This window comes from Hyperoodon ampullatus, assembly GCF_949752795.1.
Source record: "Hyperoodon ampullatus genome assembly, chromosome: 11".
Taxonomy (NCBI): domain Eukaryota; kingdom Metazoa; phylum Chordata; class Mammalia; order Artiodactyla; family Ziphiidae; genus Hyperoodon; species Hyperoodon ampullatus.
In genome coordinates, this window is record NC_136924.1 from 33,300,450 (window position 1) to 33,324,662 (window position 24,213).

The 24,213-nt window shown below is 37.6% G+C and overlaps 1 protein-coding gene across 25 annotated transcripts in view; it reads right to left on the minus strand.

Annotated features, from left to right (window-relative positions):
- The window catches only part of RBFOX2 (RNA binding fox-1 homolog 2), a gene marked incomplete at its 5' end in the record, with an annotated part of 259,263 nt that overhangs the window by 47,578 nt on the left and 187,472 nt on the right, over positions 1–24,213 (minus strand). For all 25 annotated transcript variants that reach the window (XM_079715800.1, XM_079715779.1, XM_079715798.1 and 22 more), the window contains one exon: positions 11,547–11,771. In XM_079715800.1, coding sequence (XP_079571926.1) covers positions 11,547–11,771 — 225 coding nt within the window. The remainder of the gene's footprint in view (positions 1–11,546; positions 11,772–24,213) is intronic.

Below are 24,213 nucleotides of genomic sequence, written 5' to 3' on the forward strand. Positions count from 1 at the left end.
TTTTGAATGATTCAAACTTGTATTAAATAAGACTGATGTATTTTATACCCGAGAAAGTCTAATGGAAAGGTCATTGCCCAAAACAGCTTTAAGTACATCTAAAGGATACGTGTGTATATACATGCTTCAAAAATCATAGAGCAATACTTCCCAAAGGGTAGAATGACAGTTCTGCAGGATGTTAACTGGTATTTTGTAGAAAATGAATTTCATGGTCAAATAAATTTGGGAAATACTGGACTAAACAAAGTTAAAAGGTTTCCTGTGAATTCTGAAGACAGAAAACTCACCTTTCTCCCTAAACATATATTATATATATCATTCATTCATTCACTCATTCATTCATTTTTGTGGATCAAAATATAAAATTCACTTTGAAAAATACTGCTTTTATCAGGATGGCGCTTAGAGCACAAGCTCCCAAGGGTATGAGGGAAAAAAATGGCAAAAGAGAAAAGAGATATATAATTGGACAGCCTGTTAATTTGTATTATTTTAACTTAAGAACTGCCTATAACACCTTCTTTGAAATGAAATAATTATATAACAATAGAATTATAGCTAATATTTATTGAACATTTGTTATGTGCCAGGCATTATACAAAGTACTTGCTGTACATTTTCTCATTTAATCCTAAAAACAACCCTATGAGTTAGGAACTAGTATCACCAGTTTTACAGGTGAGGAAAATGAGCATTAGTTATAATTCTCTCAGGGTTATACATTTAGCAAATGGAAGGAGCTGGGAGCTAAACCTAACTCAATCTGGTTTCCTAGCTCAAGCGCCCTAACCACAATATTATATAAATAGAAAGTTTTTAAAAAACAACTTTAAAAAAAATTCAGTCTCTCCTGATAATATTTTAGAAAGTTAAGTTGGGACACCTTTCATTATGTCATTTTACAGTGCCTTAAAGAAAAATTTGGTACTACAATCCATGAAGATCCATCACCTAGACTTGTTAGCATCTAAAATTTAAAGCAATTTTATAAATGTTTATAATGGAGTATATACTGGGTTAAAACTGGTGGAATTAGATCTTATGGATTCCTTCTTAAAGAGTACTCCTAACATGATAGAATATCTTTCTTTTTTTTTTTTTCTTGCGATAGGCGGGCCTCTCACCGTTGTGGCCTCTGCCATTGCGGAGCACAGGCTCCAGACGCGCAGGCTCAGCAGCCATGGCTCACGGGCCCAGCCACTCCGTGGCATGTGGGATCCTCCCGGAACGGTGCATGAACCTGCGTCCCCTGCATGGGCAGGCGGACTCCCAACCACTGCGCCACCAGGGAAGCCCAGAATATCTTTCTAAAAAGTGAAATCTTGGCTTATATACTTAGTTACTGAAAATCAGGGTAATTTCACAGTGCTAAAATAACATACCAAGAATACCTATGCATATAAAATTATTTTTTCCAGTGCTAACACCAAACACAATTTTGGGGGCATAAAAAATTGAATTTACATTTATGTAGAACAATTCCTTACTTGAGCAAAAGTACGTTTAGATTTAGTTATTTTAAAGAGAAATGCTTAAGTATTTCTTCTGTGTATTTAAATATTGCTACAAGTCAGATTCTGAGACTCTAGTCTTGTTTGGGCATTTAAATGTCAGCTAACATTTTCCCAATAAACTAGTAACTCAATTTTCTTCAGAAAATATCTAGTTCTATTTTCTCAGTGGGTCAAAGTGTTATAAAAAAGAATTCTAAATGGCATCATTTGTATATGTAATATTGCCATATGTTATCCCAGGAAACAAAAACCAGTATCAGAGTTAACAAAAACCACAGCAAGTCACTTATTTTTTTAAAACCACGAGTCAGAATTATGTAAAAATTATATATAATAGAGAAACACCAGAGACAATAACCTCAATTTTTAAAAACTTTATACTTAACTGAATGATTCTTTAATATTTTAATGTACACTTCAGAATGAAAGAAATCTGTAAGTATGTTCTAGTTGAAGTTCTTGGGTTTAAAGTTGAAGAGTAAGTAGAAACTAAGAAGACCATGTCTAGAGATGCCTTTTATTTTTTATAATTTACATGGGGAAGCAGAAAAAAAGCCCTTGACTTAAAGCAGATTTTCTGAGTCCCAGCTCTGTTTCGAGCTAGCTGTTACCTTGTTCAAGTCGCTTAAAACGCTGACCTCTGCTGTAAAAGGAAGGCGTGAGATGATTTCTAAAATCTATTTTGGCTTTAAAATTCAGCAATTCTAAACAGAGTTTACCGACTTCAAAAGATAGTACAAAATATTTACGGAAAATGCACAACTCTTGTAGACAGGTTAAGAAAAACCACACTACTAAGTTAATCATCAGTGCTTCTTTATTCTTACCCTAACACACGGGAGAGCAGCAAGGGCCAGTAGAGCAGAGTATTACCGTTCTCAGAACTTTTCAGCTTCAGTTTCTTTTTTTGAGGGGTGGGGTGGGGGTAGAATGGGTAATAATAATCAGTAATTAATAAGTAAATAAAAATAAATAAATGAAGGCATGCAAAAGAGAAGAAGCAACAATCATAACTTAACAATATTAACAATTTGCTGAAAGGGTGTCTTGAGTCTTACATGAACCAAAGGGCAATTTTCTCTATTGAAAAATATGCACGCCTAGCTCTGAGTGTGGTTTTCTGCAGCAACTTTTGCATTTCAGACCAGGCTATAGTTTCCTCATCAATCCAGCTGTGAACTTGCCAAGCTGCTCATAGGCAGCTTTTCCATCTCTTGGAAAAGTGGATAACTGCATGAATGAATCCTCTGTTGTCCCAGGCCTCTAATTCTAGCTTGGAGATGGAAAATGCTAAAGATCATACCTACACTGCAGGCTGAAGGTAACATCGCCCAACAATACACAACATGAGAGAAGAATATGGGCCCCATTTTTACCATTATATTCCAGAAGTCCTGGTGTGGGCAAATGGACCCACTGTTAAGTGGTATAACTTCTTGGCTACATTTGATGGGTCACCAATCTACAAGGCATCTTCAGGTAAGGGTCAGTGGGTAATTCCAAGGGAGGACGGTTAGACTGATCTTCTGATGGTAGAGAAATGCAAGGAAATCTGGCTTCAACTCCAGAGAAAGGGTGTACAAAAAAGAGAAGAAACTGAGGATGATGAACAATATGGGGTCTGAGTCATCTTTACTTGGAGGTGTGCTCAAAGGCTCACCAATGAGGAGGGCTATAAAATCTACAGCAGACTATGATATAGCACGGCAGACCACTCAACTATTCCCTCAATTTAGATGCACCAAAAACTCTGTTTGAATACTTCAAAAGATGTTACTGACTAGCAACTTACTCTGCCTTTATAAGCTTCTTTTTTCATTCAAAAATCACTTACTTAATGTCTGTTGTATATCATTGGGAGTAATAAGAAGAGGGCAAGTAATAGTTCCTGCCCTCAGGGAAAGTATGATCCAATAGGTCGGCAGAATATGTACACAAATATAAATCTTGTATCTGAAGATCACTCACCAAAGCTTATCTACTTCAAATACTTCGGCTATTTACGCCTGCTGGCATTTGGAAAATATCTAAACATACAGGAACTGAGGTCCTTTCTTCTCCGCAGGCAGGCTCAGTGATAATCAAGCCTCTGCAGACCCAGGTGGGAGACGCCTAACTGCTATCTCTCTTGCTAATGCACACTATGGGACCAAATGACTGTCAAAACAAGCTCTCATCTTAAGAGTACAAGAAGCTTCTAGCCCAATGTTAAAATCAATTTCTAAAATATATTTTGGAAATAAAACTCCAGATTTCATTGCTTATTTCTCATTTTTATGTTAGAAATCCTTTCTTTTTGTTCTCTCCATCAACAAGATGGGACTATCCAACATAAACAAGATCTATTAAAATACCTGTAGCTCACAATAATAAAAAGCGCAAATAAATGACATCAACCAGGACAACTGATTTAAAAAGACGGTAAAAGCAATTATCTCAAAGAACTATTTAAACAAGTAATCTCCAAAGGTTTTCTAATTTATTCTCACTACAATTCCATCAGGTAGGAATTACTTACTACCTTCATTTCATAGGTGAGGAAACTGAAACTTGGGGGGTAAAATGATTTTATTCAAGATATAGTTATTGCAATAAGGATGAAAAATCTTTGACTCTGATCTCCTTATTTTACTCATCCAATCAGCTGTCAAATTCTGTTTATTCTATCTTCATAATTTCTCTTCAACTCAATTCCTCCTGTACATAATCACTGCAACCCCTAATCCAGAACCCCATTATCAACTCCAACCATAAGACCCTTTCCTAACCAGTCTTCCTGCTTCTCTACTATCTTGTACATGCAAGAGATTAATCTGAAGCACAATTCTGCTCGCTTCCATTTCCTGCTCAAATACCTTTAATAAAGTAATTTCTCAGCCAGGCATTCAAATGCTCTTCCCAATTTGTACTCTCAAGTGACCTTTCTCCCACCTATTTCCCACTAGTCTCCACCAAGCACCCAAGCTTCAACCAAACAGAAACCCATGCTTTTATTCAAAGACATTTTGATCTTTCCCATCTCTCCAACTTTGCTTTGAGAAATGACTTTCCTAATTCTTCCTACCACCATCTAAACATGTCTGAATACTAGTCACTCATAATACAAGGCCCACCCAGATCAACGCCATCTTCACCAAGGAGCTCACTTCTCTCTCCTCAGACCTCCCATGGCACATCTGTATCTTCTTTCATTTTTTTCACCAAGAAATATTTACTGAGTAACTGTTAAGTGCCAGGTACTATGACAAGTCAGGGAATGCAAAAGAAGCTTACAGTTTAGTTAGGGAGACAGAAGTGAACAAAAAACATCACACCTCGTAAATTCCACAAAAGGTGGTCAGCTCAGAAGTCTACCTGAGCCTAAATGAAGGATACCTGAATTTGGCTTTGCCTAGGAAAGTCAAGCAGGGCTTCCCAGCAGAGCTAACACTTGGACTGAGTGGGAAAAGATGCACAAGCATCTGCTCAGAGGACCAGTGCATATATTCATGATCACTTTCATTGAGTTGGAGATGGGGAGTCAGAGTGGTAGACTGGAGAGTAAAGACTTTGAATTCCCCAAGCAGAAAAACAATAACATACCACAAAGGGCTATTTTATGAGCCACAATAAAATAGTGTTTGTGGAATTAAGCTTTAAACCGAAAAGTGTTATACAAATGTAAAATATCGTTTATTTATAAATAACAATGCTTCTTATCTACCTTTTGAATTTAATTGGCTACAGGAATTACCAGACTCTTTTTATGAAACATATAAGTAGAAGGTAAAGGTGTAACAGAATAATTTATAAGGTTGTCAAATCTAGGTAGGTTTTACAATATACTGCTCTACTTACTGCTCAATCGCTCTCTAAACACACCCCACCTCCCCTGAGAAACACACACCCACACACAGCTTCCAAAGGTAAAATGGCTTAAGAGCAGTGGATTCACACTCACAATTAAAATGTACACTTAAAAATATAAGAAGTATCGGGCTTCCCTGGTGGCGCAGTGGTTGGGAGTCCGCCTGCCGACGCAGGGGACATGGGTTTGTGCCCCGGTCCAGGAAGATGCCACATGCTGCGGAGCAGCTAGGCCCGTGAGCCATGGCCGCTGAGCCTGCGCGTCCGGAGCCTGTGCTCCGCAACGGGAGAGGCCACAACAGTGAGAGGCCTGTGTACCACAAAAAAAAAAAAAAAAAAAAAAAAGAAAGAAGTATCTTCAACCAGAGCTTCCTAATAATTTCCCATTTTATTGTTAGCAACTTCCTAAAATGACAGAACTTGTGTTCTGTTTGCAGGCACAACTCAAGGATTTTCCATTTTCTCCTCAGCACCAATAAGTTCACAATCTATTCATAAGGATTCCTAATCTTATTTCAATACATCTTTAGAAACTCAAATTGGTCAATATAATGCAAAACTATATAATGAATAGTTTCTAATATGGATGAAGAACAGAAGTCTTAACTGTATATATTTACATTAAGGAACAGAGCTCGCCGTTAGTACTGTTATTAGAGACACATAATCCGGGAATCTGAAACAATGGGAAACAGTGGCAATAGGGGAAAAAAGAGAAAGAGAAATGGGCAGTGGTGAGGAGAGGTGCAGTACAAACGACCATGAAATGATTCAAGGAAGGGACTTCTGGCTCTGACGGCATGAAGAGGTCAGTGAATCCTCTCCTCAAAACAATAAGAAAACTTGTCAGTCATTTCAGGGTCCTGGAAATCAATTAGAGGCAGATAATAAATAGAGAAGTTTCTTGAAAAGTTGCTAGAGCTTTAGGGTAAAACCTGCAGGAGTCTACAAACTTATTGCCTGGGCCTACTCCAACTCACTAACCCCACCCTCTAATCCTCAGCTCTTCTGGGAGAGCTCATCGGGATAGGGCTGGGCCACAAAAACCAGCAGCTTTGCTGCCAGAAGGGGCGGACTCGACTTGGGGTACTGGGGTGGGGGGGCGCAGTAGAAAACCACAGACTTGTCCGCTAAAGTGGCAAACTTGGTGGGAACCTAACAGGGGAAATATAGTTCTTCTAGCTTGACGCTGTGGTCTGATTGGGGTGAGTGGTGGATCAGCTAGAAATCTGAAGGGAAGATCCTGGAAATGAGAGAATAGTAGAATAACTAGATATGATCTCCTCACATCCCTGGCTGACTATGAAAATATGCGGATGAGGAGGGGGAGACATAAGAGGGCCCAACAGAAAGAAAAAGCAAAGGCATACTTGAGAACTGGCTGTACTGTGAAATGCACTTCCCAACCCAAAACCAGATCAGCCGAGGGTGGAAGCTTTCCACACTCCAGGTGCTTAAGCACAACTTATGCCCAAATCACTGGCTGACCAGTAGGCTATGGAGACACAGGGGTGACTCCCAGCCAGGCTAAAAAGTAAAAACGAGAATGAAAATCACTAAGCAGACACATCAGTGGCTGCACACCACAGAGGAGCCCACAGTTTAAGTACAGGCAAACTATTTAAAACACACACATATACCCTCACCTACACCTCTCAAAAACAAAACCAAAACCAAAAAACTTTAGAGTCGTTAAAATATATTACTAAAATGTCCAATTTACTAAAAAGTTACAAGACATGCAAAGAAACAGTAAAAGTGTGGCCCCGACTCAAGAAAACAAGCAGTAACTAGAAACAGGCTCTGAGGAGGCCTGGATGTTAGAGTCAGCAGGTGACTTCAAAGTAACAATCACAAATGTATTCAAAGAATTAAAGGAAATACGATGACAAGTAAGGAATCTCAATAGAGATACAGAAATCCTAAATGAAAATTCCAGAGTTGAAAAGTACATTCACTAAAACAAAAATTCACTAGATGGGCTTAATAGCTGATTTGATATGGCGAAAAAAGAAAGAGTAAACTGAAACAGATCAACAGAAATTATCCAATCAAAAGAACGGAAAGAAAGAAGACTGAAGAAAAATGAGTAGAACCTTAGATTCTGTTTAGATTCAGCTTAAAAACAAACAAACAAACAAACAGAATCTGAACCTGTGGGGAACAAGCATCCCCATTACTTGTAGCAAAAGTCCCAGGAGGAGGAAGAAAAGGAAAGAACAAATATTTGAAAAAATTACGTTCAAAAACTTCCCAATTTTGATGGAAAACAATCTACAGACCTCAAAATCTCAATGCACTCCACGTATGATAAAACAAAGAGATTTATCCTAGACATATCAGCGTCAAACTGTTCAAAGCCAAAGACAAACAAAAAAATCTTGAAGACAGCAAGAGAAAAACAACTCATCACGTACAGGGGAACAACAACAGGATTAACAACTGACTTCTCATCAGAGGCCAGAGGGCTGAGGAGTTGCGGCGAAAATGTCAACCAAGAATTCTACAGCTAGCCTTCAAAAATGAAGACAAAATAAAGGTATTCCTAGGTAAACAAAAACAGAAAATTTGTTTCAAGCAGACCTAGTCTACAGAAATACTAAAAGATGTGCTACCAGCTGAAAGGAAATGACATCGAAAAATAACTCAAATCCATAGGAAGCTAAGAAAATCGCTGGAAATGGTAAATTTCTTTAAAAATAGAAGATTTTTAAAGTAGTAACTGTAATACTATATTATTGCACTTCATATATATATATATATATATATATATATATATATATATATATATAAAATAACAGCATAAAGGATGGTGAGGGACAGAGCTATATTGGATCAAAGCTGCTATATTTTACCAGAATAACACACACACACACACACACACACACACACACACACACAGCCATCAGCAGGTTGTGATAACTCAAAGATGTAATCCTTGATCAAGAACTAAGAAAATACATAAATACACAAATAAATAACTAATTTAAAAAATCACAAAAGGATTTAGAAGGTACAGAAAGAATTATTTAACATAAATCAGTAAAGAAGGAACAATAAAGAACATAAGACATATAAAAATAAATAGTAGGGCTTCCCTGGTGGCGCAGTGGTTGAGAGTCAGCCTGCCGATGCAGGGGACACGGGTTCGTGCCCCGGTCTGGGAGGATCCCACATGCCGCGGAGCGGCTGGGCCCGTGAGCCATGGCTGCTGAGCCTGCGCGTCCAGAGCCTGCGCTCCGCAGCGGGAGAGGCCACAACAGTGAGAGGCCCGCGTACCACCAAAAAAAAAAAAAAAAAAAAAAGTAAAATGGCAGACATAAATCCACCCACATTAACAATTACATTAAATGTAAATAGACTAAATGCTCTGATAGAAAGGCAATACTTTTCAGACTGGAAAAAGAAGTAAGATCCAGATGTTATGTTTTTTACAAGAGACACATCTTAGATTCAAGGAGTTTGAAACAAAATGAAGGAAAAAGATGTCACGCAAATAGTAATCATGAAAAAGTTCAAGTAGTTATATTAATATCACACGAAATAGACTTAAGACGAGAAATATTAATAGAGACAAAGAGGGACATTTCATATTGATAAAAGGCCCAACTGGTTAGGAATATTCTGTAGGACAGACCACCTACTAAGCCATAAAACAAGTCTCACTAAGTTTAAAAAGACTCAAATCATACAAAGAATATTCTCTGAACATGGATTAAAGAAAAAAAACTTGAGACATCCTCAAACATTTGGAAATTAAACAACACACATCTATGTAAACCAGGATCAAAGAAGAAATCAAAGGAAAAATTTAAAAATATCTTGAACTGAATGAAAATGAAAACACAATACATCACATTTTATGGGATGCAGCTAAAGGAAAACTTAAAGGGAAAGGTATAGCTTTAAACACATATTAGAAAGGATAAAATTCTAAAATCAATGATCTAACATTGCAAGTCAAGAAGCTAGGAAAATAAAGACCAAATCAAACCCAAAGCAAGTAGAAGGAAGGAAATAGTAAAGATGAGAACGGAAATCAGTGACATATAAAAACAACAGATTTTTAAAAAGGTCAATGAAATCAAAAGCTGGTTTTCTGGAACAAGCTGCAAAATCAATAAACCTTAGCTAGACTGACCAAGAAAAAAAGAGAAGACATATTACCAAAATCAAGAATGAAAGAGGGGATATCACTACAGACGCTAAAGAAATTACAGAAAATGGGATTATTATTATGAGTAACTTTATACCAACAGAATAGTTAATTAAGATGAAATAGAAGAATTCCTAGGAAAACACCAATTACCAAATTGACTTAACAAGAAACAGAAAATAGAAAAAAGAAAAGACTGATAACTAGTAAAGAAACAGACTTAGTAATTAAAATACCTTGATAAAGCCTCCGATTTATGTATTTTATTCTTTCTTTTTCCTTCTTTTCCAGTAGTTCTGTTAAGTCTGTGAGTTCATAATCATTTGAAGTGATCTGTATGATGTGATAACACACCTATTGTTAATTTATGACACTTCCTTTACTTGCTTACTAAGTAGTAAGAGATGAAGTCAAAGAGGTAAGCTGGGGCCACGGATTAGTAAACCAAGTACAGAGTCTGGATTCCATTCTGTTAGGAAACCATTAGAGTCCAGCAGGAAAATAGCATTATTTTCATTAAAAAAAAAAAAAAAAAGTATCTTGGCTGCTATGTGATAAGTTAGGCAACAGTAATATAGAAAATAAGTGAAGGGCTTCCCTGGTGGCGCAGTGGTTGAGAGTCCGCCTGCCAATGCAGGGGACACAAGTTCGTGCCCCGGTCTGGGAAGATCCCACATGCCGTGGAGTGGCTGGGCCCGTGGGCCATGGCCGCTGAGCCTGTGTGTCCACAGGCTGTGCGTCCGGAGCCTGTGCTCCGCAACGGGAGAGGCCACAGCAGTGAGAGGCCCGCGTACCGCAAAAAAAAAAAAAAAAAAAAAAAAAAAAAAAGAAAATAAGTGAAGAGGGCTTCCCTGGTGGCGCAGTGGTTGAGAGTCCGCCTGCCGATGCAGGGGACACAGGTTTGTGCCCCTGTCCAGGAAGATCCCACGTGCCGCGGAGCGGCTAGGCCTGTGAGCCATGGCCGCTGAGCCTGCACGTCCGGAGCCTGTGCTCCACAATGGGAGAGGCCACAACAGTGAGAGGCCCTCGTACCGCAAAAAAAAAAAAAAGAAAAAAAGAAAATAAGTGAAGAGGTTTGGACTAGAGTGGTGACAATGATGATAAACACCTCACATGAATTAAACTCTTTTAAGTCTCCTAAAAGCCACTTGAAATAGGTGTTATTCATTTTACAGATGAGCAAGCCAAGGCAGAGAGATTAAATAACTGGCCAAAGGTCATACTGCTAAGTAGGAGTCACATTAGGAATCAGGCCCAAAAACTCTGGCAGAAGTGCTGAGCTCTTAATCATGCACACTATCCAGCTATGGTCTTAAGATGAAGAGAAAGAGGTTGAAGTTAAGAAAATGTTCTAGAGTTATGGGGACCAAGACTTGCTAATGGACTGGATGTTGAGATGAAGGAAATAAAGAAATAATGACTCGTAGGTTTTGCCTGAGCAACTAGGTGAATTCAGTAGTATAATTATACAACAGAGAGAGCATATGAAATAGGAGGGAAAGGGGTCCTAGGACTCAGCCCTGGAGCACCACAACATTTAAGAGCTGAACAGAGAAAGAGGAACCAACAAAAGAGACCAAGAAAGGGCTTCTAGTGCTTAGGAGGGAAACAGGGAGCATCATGAAAGCCAACAACTAAGTATTTCAAGGAGGAGGGGGGAGGCAATGTATAGAATGCTGCTGACAGAACCTGTACAATGAGGACAGAGAAGGGACCATGAGATTTTGCAAAATGAAGGTTACCTGTGAAGCTGAAAAGAGCAGCATCCTGCTAAGTTAACTCCCATCACTGTACTTACCTTGTTGTACTGTCTGTCCCATCTCTAGACTGTAAGCTCCTGGGCAATGACCCTGAGTTTTATGCTAAATCCTTATCTCCTAATTACAATGCTTAGAGTAGAACTGAAATTACATAAGCGCTCTGTAATGTAATGTAAACGCAAAACTATTTCCAAGGGTTTTCTGGTGTGATGATTAAGAAGAAGATTTCAATACGACCCGACGATGACGACCTCATCACTCACATACCGTCAGAGATCCGTTCTGTGTGCTGGGTGAGTTGCTGCTCTGCTCCCCGTGGGCTTGCGTGCTTCCATAGAGGGTCAGGTTATGCTCACTGGTCTGGCCGGCATAGTCCTGAGTGTGTGGCACTCCGTATTCTGTGGGAATCCCATTTTGTGGAGGTGGTGGAAATGGGATGGTAGTAAAAGGCTGAACCATTGCGTCAGGAGTTGTTGTTGGCTCCTGGTTACCCTAGAACAAACAGAGAAAGAGAAAATAAGGAGAAAAATTGACTTTAAATTCTCATTATATAATTATTTTTAAGGTGAGTGAACAAAATTCCCTGAATATTCTCTCATTGCTCAAGTAAAATGGAACACTTACTTACTGCCTCAGGATTAGGGGGAATACTGCTATATGTACACCTATAGGTGTATGTATGGAGACACACAAACACACCCAACTTCGGTCAATTTGTGGTTTCTAGACAGGTCCGTGACCATATTAAAGTTGACTAGTTACCAAAGGGCCAAAGATCTTCCTTTACACCAAAAAATTTTAAATACCAGGAAATTTCTCACAGAAGATAAATTATAAGAGTTGAAATTCATTTGGGCCATTAGCATTTTCTTTAAAACACTCCCTATCCCTTTAGTGATTCTTAGGGGAAAACAAATCAATTTCACTAAATTACAATTCATAGCAATAGGTAGAATCACAGTATAAATTAAATCTCAAAACCAGACAATATAGACCTCTAGATTTTAAGAACACAGAGTTCAGCAGAAAGCATATTATTAAAAAATTAACCTTTGGATTTCAAGGTAGAGATTTATTTAAGTCTTGGCTACTAGGTTAATAAAAAATAAACAAACAAAAAACCCTTTCCTTAAATTAGAAATAGACAAAAGAATTCCCCAGACAAAAAAATTTGAGTTTTTCATAATTACTGCTAGCATTACAAGGCTAGCAGGATACCTCTCCACATGACATCCATTCCCAGATGTTTACTTGGGATCCAGCGTGATACATGCAATATCACTAAAGAACATACAGTAACTACAGGAAATTGTTAGAAGCCATTTTGGCTCCACAGCCCCTGTCTTACTTCTGTTCAGTCTAAGTTCAGATACAAAAGAGGAGTTTAAACCTCGTGTAAGAGATTTCATAAAGCCCTTTCTTTTCAACAACTGACCTCCTGATCTCCCATTTTATTCCAAAAAAGGCAGAGCCCTTATTTTACTAAAGATATACAAGTCTGCAAAGTCTGGAGCCACTGTTCTTCTGCAAGCAGTTGGCAGAGATGGTCAAATGCTTAAAAATGTTAGCACTTTGATAAGTTTCCCCTCCCCCTATATCTTAGATATCAAATCATTAGGGATCAAAGAAAATCCTCCTAGTCATGAGCATCACTTCCTTCAAACCAGGAAGCAATTATTCTTCTTTCTCTCTCAGTCCCGGTTATCCTTTCTCCCCCTCAATTTAAGAAGGGATTCTCTGCCCACTGAGAGTTGCAGGAAACTGAACTTCCAGCAGCACTGTCTAAACACCATCCCAGGTTTTCAACATTAACTTGATGGTCATTAAACTCATACTGTCGCAAACAAAATGAATCCAAAACTGGAGAAAGATCTCACATTATCTTTAAAGGAAGGTTCAACCATCATTACGACAATCTGCATAAAATAAAACAGAACAAATGTACAAAGGCTGTTATAAATAGAGAAATATATAATCATAGATTGGAAAGCTGGATATTCTTAAGATGACCATGCATCCCAAACCCCACAAACACAATCAAAATCTCAGCAGGTATTTTTGCATAAACTGACAAGCTGTTATTAAAATTTATACAGAAATGCAAAGGACCTAGAATAGTCACAACAATTCTGAAAAAGAACACAAACTGTAGGACTTACACTACCTGAGTTCAAGACTTATAAAGTGATGGTAATCAAAACAGTGTGGTACTGGCTTAAAGACAGACAATAGATAAATGAGATAGAAAAGAATCCAGAGATAGACATAAACATTTACAGCGAATATTTAGGCATCAAGTCAATTCAATGGGGGGAAGGAAAGACTTTTTAATAAGTGAAAAACTGAATACCCAATGGAAAAAAATAAACCTCAACTCTCAACCTGCATATGCAAAAAAAAAAAAGATTAAAATATAACTACTAAAACTATGAAAATATAAGAAATATTGGGAATATTACTGCAGTGGGGAGGATTCTTAAGTATGATAGGAAACCTAAAAACCAGAAAAAAAAAAAAAAAGACAGATTTGGCTGCGGAAGTCAGGAAGGAAAGAAGAGAGGATGGGAAGGAGGGGAAGAGGGGGAGAAATGGATTTTAAAGACAAAAGAAAAACCAACTGGAGAAAATAGCTGCAAAGGTAAGACAGACACACTGGTTACCATCAATAAATGAAGAGTAAGTTATTCAAACTGATGAGAAACACACAAATCAACAGAAAAAGAGGCAAAGAATATAACTGAACAATTCACAGAAGATGAAATACAAATGGCTGTATGATAAAAGTACTTAATCTCATTAACAAATTGAAATACATATTAACCATAAAATAAGTCCAATTTTTTGTAATCAAATCACAAAAATATTAAAAACTTTTACTGACATATAATTGACATATACAGTTAGCCCTCCATATCTGTGGGTTCTGCAGCATGGATTCAAATGACCACAGATTGAAAAATATTAGGAAAAAAAATTCCAGAAAGTAAAACTTGAATTTGCCATAGTCCAGCTATTAAATTGTATTTACAACTATTTACAGAGCATTTACATTGTCTTAGGTATTATAAGTAATCTAGACATGATTTAAAGTATATAGGAGGTTGTGCACAGGTTATATGTAAATACTATGCCATTTATACAAAGGACTTGAGCATCCGTGGATTCTGGTATCTGCAGTGGGTCCTGGAACCAATCCCCTGTGGATACGGAGGGACAATTCTATAATAAACTGCAGCTATTTATTCATAGTGTACAATCTGGTAAGTTTTGAAATACATATGTACACTCATGAAATCATCACCACAATCAAAACAGTGAACATATCTCTCCCAAATCCCCCGAAGTTTCCTCGTACTCCTAATAAGTACATATTACTTTTGTAATAAAGCCTACAAAGTATTTTTAATATAAAAGAGAATGATGAAAAATGTAACCAGTAAGAGGAAGCTGAAGCTTCATATGCTGAAGCACTGAATTATTGTGCTGTTCTTAAGAAAATGGTAGTGACATTGTCTAGAAACAAAAGTTCTTGTCTTTCATTTTAAAGTTATACAGCATCAAAATTCAGGCTGTCTCTAGTGTCTAAGAATCACGTCTACATGGTACTAAGGATTGCTTTACATAAAAATCCTTCCCTTTATTTAGTGCTTAAAAATTATGCTAGCAAGACCTTAAATTTTTACCCATAATTTTTCAGGGAAAAAATAATTCTTGTCACTCATCACTAAATAAGTTCTTTTCATGATCTCAAGGTCAGGGTATTGTAAATGATTTCTCCTTAGCTATTCTGGGTGTCCTAAGAAGGAAATAAAATAATTCTCTTCCTTCTCTTTCAAATTATTCAGTGCTACCTACCTACCTACCCACCCACCCACATGAAGCACACTGCTTCAGAAGACCTCACGGGATTTACTGGCCTGAGCACAGATACGAAGAGAAAATTCCATTTCAGGTGGGTTGGTGAATGAAGGTGAATAAGAGCACCAAAGGTGTCCATAGATCTACACTCCAACTCTAGGCATAAATATACTCTTAGAGACACAGGACGCGTCTACGAAATAACACACTAAGGCTAAAAGACACTGTTGCCCAGCTATGATGAACACAGCAAAGGGGACTTCTAATGCTCCGACTGTGCTCCTCTTACTCTTCTCTTTCACCGCAGCCTCCATCCTCCACCTCAGCCCTGCTGGGGATGCTGCTCTGGCACACAAAGCACAATATTAACTCTCCCACAGAGGCAGTCTTGATAAAGCTGGCTCAGTCAACTGAATAAACATGTCAATTAGCAGTGGGAGATGGGGGAAGAAAGGTCAAACCTTTTTCTAGGATCCACGTGTGGCCTTGGCACTAAGTGTTTCAAAGAAATGCAAGACAGGCAGAGGCTGAACTATTTCTCCCCCACAAAAAGGGAAAAGTAAACCTCTATTAGGAGGTCAAGAAGAAATTCTTGGTAGTTTATTTTGTTACATACAGGAACTTTTTAAAAAATGTTGTTAAAAAACACTATGTTTATATACTACAGGATTGAAATTCGGATAGGAGGGATTTTGCATTTAGCTCATACGCTCTGCAATGTCTAAAAATTTCCCCAGGCATACATTATTATAATTTTTAAATGTTATATGTTTTTCAGACTTCTATTAAATTTCCAGGCTATATTCCAAAGTTATAAGTTCAAACCTACTGTATAGCACAGGGAAAGCTACTCAATGCTCTGTGTGACCTAAATGGGAAGGAAATCCAAAAAGGAGGGGATATATGTATACATACAGCTGATTCACTTTGCTATACAGTAGAAACTAACACAACATTGTAAAGCAAGTATACTCCAATAAAAATTAATTAAAAAACAAACAAACAAAAGACCCAAAGTTACAAGTTCAGGAGAGAAGCACTACAGCCCATGGACAAACTATGAGATAACAGTCCACATGATTATTTCTAGGCAAGGATTTACCTCTAAGTTTATATGAAAATGTTTTAATGTCACAGGCTAAGCAGTTTAAGTATATCTCATCTGAGAAAATGAATTAACTTTTTCTTGTAGCCCACAAAACTAGACACAATTTCTCTTTTTCCTAATTTAGCAGTCTATTAACTTTCTTGTCCACAAGATTAAAAAATAGACAATAGGGAGTACTATGCAAATAAAATTTCTACCTCGCCTAACAAGAATCTAATAAAGATTTATCTACAATTCCTTTCTTCCCTAGAAAATAAAGATTTTATGTGAAAGATGAGAGGAAAAATAAACTACAGTTACCTTTTAGTTCTTATCAGTGTATCCGATTAAAATGAAAATGCTCTGAAAGAAGGACTACTTTTTATTCTGTCCTGTACCCCTCACGGTGCCCAGGGCAGTCCTGTGCCACAGGTATCCCAGGGTTTGTAGACTTGTACACCTCCCTCACATCTCTGCTCAAATGTCAACTCCCCGACCACTCCATTTAAAACTTCAACCCCTATTTCTCCCTATCCCCTCATAACAATAATAATATTTTTTTCAATAAAGCAGGACATGTAAGATGGTGTCCCCACTGTGTGAAAAGCTAACTGTGAGGACAGAAAGAGCAGAATGCATCCAATCCTCCTACTATCCACATGAATTCACTACAGGGATTGGCAGGAAATTATAAACAAAGACATTCTTTGGTTAACTGCCTTTCCAGAAGCAACATAATTTACAACTATACTAAAAAGTCAGATTTTCCAAATTTCAGAAAAACCTACCTACATTTCTAACTCTCTGGTTTAGAAAGTAAGAAGACACAAATGAGTGAGAAGACTGTTTTTCTAAAGTTATTTTTAAATGACTGGAAAAAAAACCTCTAAAGAGAGCTACATGAAACAGACAAATCTGGGTTATATTTGATATTTCAGTAATCATTCAACAAACCAATTCAATACTCTGCCATCTCACTGTCATTATATTATCTACACAAAAGTTTAAGGAGAGAAATTAAATATTAAGAGGACAAAAACAGTATTTTATTTCACACAGAATGCAGGCCACTGCAACTGAACGATTTTAGTGATGCCATTTTTGAGTAAGATTCAAGATGATAACCATGCAGGAAAGGAACGTATAAATTATGAAGACATAATAATTTTTGAAAATGTATTATTTGCCAATGCAAACAAATTTGTTTATTCCACTACTTTCACATTACCTAAAATACTATCAAATCCATCTGAGACCCAACAAATTTCATATTTCACAAAGGGCAATGCTGGAGTGTATGCTTAGAAGATAATTTGAATCCTAGCTCTGCCACTTACTATAGCTGTAAACATTTAAACATGTTACTACCTACTTTCTCTGTGCTCCAGTTTCTTAATCTGTAAAATAGCAATGTCAATGCCATTATACTGTTGTGAAGAACTGGTAACATAAAATGTGAAGCGATTAAAACCCTAGACTCTCAATAAAAGTTGTTCTCAACCACTACAAGCACCAGGTAGACTGCGGGGCCAACCTTCCACAACTTAGTAAAGTATTAAAATCCTACTGAATGCCACTGTAATGGACGTCACGTGAAATTAAAAAACAACAACCCTTAATGACCATGTATTTGTGGGAACAATATTTAAGAAAACAAACTACAGGGACTCCCTGGTGGTCCAGTGGTTAAGACTCCGTGCTTCCAATGCAGGGCGTGCAGGTTCTATCCCTGGTCGGGGAACTAAGATCCCACATGCCGCTCAGCATGGCCAAAAAAATAAAAAAGAAAAAAAGAAAAGAGAAAGAAAAACTATGGATATACAAAACTTATTACAGTGATAGAGAAACCAACTGGCAAAGAAGAAAAATCCACTGAAGAAGTTTCTAGAATGATCAACTAGCTGAAAAAGAAATGGGAAGAGATATTTGAAATTCCATTTCAATTCTAAGACATGTACTAAATAACTACTGTGGGTACATAGCTGTTTTAGGCACTGAAGACATTATAACAGAAGTTAAAAATTTGCCTCTTAGGAGTTTACAATCACATTAGGGAGGCTACCGTAAACGTGCGCAAAATTTCAACACAATTCAGAACAATATGTATGTACCACATAGGTGACACAAACCGAGGTTCACTACTGCCTACTAAATACATTCTAAACTCCTCTAGACCCTCTCTCACCTGTATTAGCAGCTTATATTTAACAAATGCTTCTTATGTGTCTGGCAATATTCTAAGCATTTTATATATATTAACTCATTTAATTCTCACAACCCTAAAAGGTAGGTATTTTACATTATTCTCCTTTCACTGATAATGAAACTGACATTTAAAAAGGTTAATAAGTATCTTATCCAAAACCACTCAGCTAACCACTCAAATCCAAATCTAAGCCAATTCCATAGCTGGTGTTGCTAGTCACTGCTCTTTGTGGCATCTCCAGTGGGGTCCTCAACCATTTTTCCCCAGTCATATCATACACAACTACTAACTATAATTCTGTATTGCAGTGAATCTAGAATATTCCCTAACTATGGTGTTTTCCCAAATCACAGCCAGGCTGCAACAGTAGGGATACGTGTCTTTCCCCCATGCTATATCCTCTATCATGAATATTCATTATACTGAAAAACTCAGCAACTCAAGTAATCTCTTCTCCATGAAGCCATCCTTAGAGAAGAAGGATGGTAGAAAGCAGGAGTCAGCACACGTTTTCTATGAAGGACCAGACAGAAATGTTTTAGGCCTTCTGGACTGTATGGTCTCTGATGCAACTCCTCTGCTGTTAGTAGATAACAGCCATAGGTAACACATAAACGAATGAGCGTGGCTGTGTTCCAGGAAAACCTCATTCACGGACACTGAAATATTATTCCTCTTTTGATTTTTTTCTTAACCATTTTTAAAATGTGAGAATTTCATGAGCCTTACAAAAGCAGGCAGTGGGCCTGACTTGGCCTGCAGGCCATAGTTTGTTGACGCCAGGTATAAAAGAAAGAGATTACGCTTTAGACCCAAATAAACCTGGGATCGAACCCTGACTCTGGGACCTCTTAGTTGTGTGACTTTGGACAAGAAACTAAGCCCCAGTTTTGTCAACTATAAAATGGACATAACAGAATTTACTGTGAGGTTGAAGTGAAATTAAAAAATCAAAAGTACCTAACTAGTACAGTGTCTAATAATAGCGGACCTTCAGTTAGTGTTTGCATTTGCCCTTTCCAGTTTGAAATAATTCTTCCACTCCTATATTCTCATAGCATTTAGCATGTACTACTAACACGTACATGACATTTAAATTCAAAGCCTTATATTTAACATATGTAGATACATGTCTCATCTCTCCTATTAGATTAAAAGCTTCATTATAATGAGTGGGGTCAGTTTTGTACAATGTAGCATCAAATATGGTGCCTAATAAATATTAAGTGTTAACATTTTTTAAATAAAGGAAGATTAAGATGGAAAGTCACATATATGCGCACTGCAGTGAATTGCTTTGTTTGGCTACAGTAGAGAGCGCCATGAGGGATAATACACAATGAAACAAATGTTATCTTGGGTTGATATCAAGTGGGGGAAGAGTGTTAAGGAAGGAAGACAGAACTGGTAGAATATTATTAGTAATGAAAGGAATCAACATTTATGTGCTTGTGCTTTAGATACATGGTTTTGCAAATATAGGAGTTAGGGATGATGTCCTTCTCCTTTAAATCACATGGAGTAACAGAGGCGATACGTTATCTATAGTCTTCTGGTGTACAATGTGAAATACGCTAAATGTTTTAATTCTAAATTCAAACGTACTATCACAGTAAATAGGTCCCATCAAACAGGAAAAATGTATAACCCAAGGACCAAGACTCAACCCTTTTATCAGTCAATCTCCCACAGCAATCCCAGAACTTCAACAATCACCCACCTAGAAGAGTGACTTCCAAGTATTTTTTAGGTCTAACCATGCCCTTTCTCCCAAGCTTTCATGGGAGGTAAAGTAAAAAGAAGAAAGAGTATGAGCCCGAAGAACAGACCTTGGTTCAAATCCCAACTATACCTCCTACCAGATATGGATGAATTACTTCAACCCTTTCTAGCCTGTTTCTTCATCTGCAAACTGGGTTTTCTATTTAGAGAGTTGTTGGGAGGATTGTTCACATGAGAACAAGTGAAACTCTTTATCTGGGGCCCAGCTTCCCAGCTGATTAGGTCCAGGTCTTCTGGGTGCCCATTTCCCACCCATCTTGGGTCCTTCTGCTCTCAGCATCCCACTAACATTACAAACTCTATGTCGAAAAACTGAATCTGTTACCTTCTTTTTCTTATTTCTGCTGATAAGTTAACCACCTTTCCAGTCAACTAGACTTACTTGGAACCTCTCCATTATCCTTTGTGATATTTTGCTCTGTGTACTGGGTATCCCAATACCCAAATCAGTTAGATATTAATGATTTTAACTACTATTTCTCGGCAGTGAAGAACCATCAAAATAGGGGAATAGCAGAAGCACAGCTCATATAATAACAGTATGTGGAATGTACTGGGGGGGGACAACCAGGAGGCTTTTGTAACATATTGGAGAAGACAGGTGGGCCTAGGCAAATGTAGTGGGGCAAAGGAAACTGAATCAAAAGATGCTGCGTGGTGGAATTACAAGAATTTGGCAACCAACCAGTTACAGGGAACGAGGAGGAACAGGATGATTTTTTTTTTTTTTTTAAGGTTTATAGTTGCAGACTCACTATTCAGGACCTATTAAGCCACTCACCTTTATCAATACTTCAAAGAAAAGTTTTTTTCATTATTTACCGTTTCTTAAGCATATTCTCTGTTTTTACTGAATTATTCTGAGTATTATTTGAATCGATTATTTACTCACATTTAAACATTTACAACATGCTAGTCTTTAACATGGCAGGGAGGGGAGGCAAAATGGCAAAAATAAGATTTTGCTTTTGTAGGAACAAATTTTAAAAGGTGAGAAAGGCACATAAACTAATAATTACATCAATGTTATTTGTGCTACAAATAAAGCTAAGCATAAAGTACTATAAGAAAGGCCCAAAATATAATTGTCTTCATTTTCCTAGGATAATTAAAGTCTGTGTAATCTTAAGGACAGAAAGGTATTTTTGTTTGTTTGTATCTTCCCATTTATTTTTCAGCTTCATTCTAATTTTTTCAGTTTGGTAATCTTGAGTCTCACTTATATACCTAATCCACTGTTGTGTTACAAACCACAGGCTGCAAATCCTATCCTAAAAGAAAAGTTTCCCAATTCTCACATTACATCTATGCTCAGAATAGACCACCGATAGAAACAGATCAATATTAATTCTATTCAAACCATCACTAAAAGAATCACTTAGTTTTTTTAGATAGAGCATCTTCCCACAAGTTTATCACTGCCAATGTCACTAATCGTTTTCCTAATGCTATAGATAAATGGACATTAATTCTCTAGGTTTGTAATAGAGGAAAAATATTTCTGCCTCAAGTATTTTATAAATTATATTATTTTTATCCCCTGCGAATTGCTCAGATTTCAAGCTCTACTTGCTTTTGTAAAAAACTTTACAAAAAGCTCTCAGTTGACAATACCTAAGAAAAGGCCTGTTGGGGCTTCCCTGGTGGCACAGTGGTTGAGAGTCAGCCTGCCGATGCAGGGGACACGGGTTCGTGCCCCGGTCTGGGAGGATCCCACATGCCGCGGAGCGGCTGGGCCCGTGAGCCATGGCCGCTGAGCCTGCGCGTCCGGAGCCTGTGCTCCGCAACGGGAGAGGCCGCAGCGGTGAGAGGCCCGCGTATCGCGCAAAAAAAAAAAGAAAAGAAAAAGAAAAGGCTTGTCATTCTTCTCAGTTCTTGTACTAAAAGCAGTGACTTCTGCCCAGATGTCTGTGACTAAAGGGAAGAAAGAGCTATAAAACTATTAATGCAGAAAGATAAGAACAGAACATTGGATTTAAGATGATCTAGAATCAATTAAAATAATTTTTAACAACTCTGTAGAAGAATGATAGACCAAGAAGAAAACCCAGAGAAATAAACTGCATGAATAAACGTGTACAAAGACAAAACAATGTCAGTTTACTAGGCATAAAGTGAAATTCATTCTAGATTCTTAATTTACCTACATGCTTAAATTTAACAGTGGCAAAAGTTAGACTAAAGTAAATAATGTATTTTCTCTTTTACAGTGAATATAAATTATACCCAGAGCCATAAGATATCAGATAATCTGTAGGTATGTTAGAATTTGTGAGGGAAAACCTATACATGAAGCTTCCATGTAGCCTCCAATTTTTATGTTCAGGTTGAATTCTAACAGTTCATTTTTCATTTGGTTGTCTGTAGCTTAGTAGATGGCCAGGATCCCAAGGAAACTCACAAAAACAGATTTAATGATTATATGATAATGACTATAGTAATAAAAGGCCAATCACCAACTGAAATATTAATTTTATGGGAAAGTATTTCTGATTCCAAGAAAGGAGTCCAGGGACACATCTATTCCTGCTACAGTCTCAACAATAAGATCACCAACCCCATGCGGTAGGGACCCAGCCAGCCCCTCACACCCACAAACCCATCTTTTACCTGGTTCCTTGAAAGCAGAGATTCCCATATTTTATTGTTCATAACAACCACTCTGGGGACATATTTTTAAAAAATCACTATCCTTTCCCCACAGATTATGTTTCAGTGCATTGGAGTAGGAGCCTGGTACTACTCACTACTCCAGCAGGTATTTGGGTACCACGCTGAGAAACACTGCTTTAGTGGCTTTGGCTGGGCAGAATGGGAGAGAATTATGGCGGTGGCAGGTGCCTCCAGAAAATACCCAGAAGCATCTACAGCTCTAGAAGAAGGGAAGAGACTAGGGAAAGAGTAAGCTATGAGAAGAAGGTAATAGTGGCCATAAATGTAGATTACCTCAAAGTAGAGAATTACCTTATATGGAACCCACAGATAAGAGAATAAACACCAGTTTTTGTTTGTTTTTTTAATGTAAACCTACTGAAATGCAAGCCTAACAATGGGTCCTTCTTTTAGAGAGGGTATCACTGAGGAACAAGGACACAAAGTTTTGAGAGTGCTGCAGCCACATGAAGGGGAGATGGAGTGTAGGAGGGGACTGAGAGCAATTTTAAGCTCTCACAAACAGATGATAAATAAAAATAAAACAGGAAATACAATATACTTTTACCTTCATGCTTAGACTAAAAATCACTAGTACAATACTAAGGAAGGTACAGTCTTGGCCAACAAGAATATTGCAAACATACTACCAAATCACTTGTCTTAAAAACACACACACACACACACACACACACACACACACACACACACACACACACACACACACACACACACACACACACACACACACACACACACACACACACACACACACACACACACACACACACACACCCCTCTTTCAAATTACTCGAGAGAAAAGCCAGCCTGACCTCTCCCCTGAGGCTGAGTTCTGCCATCTCAAAGTAATAAATATTTAAACAGAAAAATAAATATTTCAGAACAAAGTCATTCAAACCCAATAGTCTATTAGGTGAAAAATGGCAAACCCTGTAATAGTCTTAATGTCTCCAACCTCTTAAGAGCTCTTTCTTCCAGATCTCCTTAAAGCAGTATTTAGAACCTCAAACATCCCATGAATCTTGTCTTCCACCGGCAACAAGAGACCACAAGAGATACTCCGGATCAGCTACCTGCTTCCTTGGAAACGGAAGGCCCTTACACACAATTAATGGTTGGCTGTCTATTCTAGTGAATGTAATTGGTGATTTATACAATGCATGGATGATTATTCTTTTTCTCAACCAAACTTTTCACTACAATTTAAATTAATTTACTCTTTATTGTGTCTTCATGGCAATTGAGTTTGCATCTTCTCTAGATGTTAAACTGGAATATCCTTGAAAATAGCCACAACTCAGGTTCAGAATAAAACATTAGCAAGATTT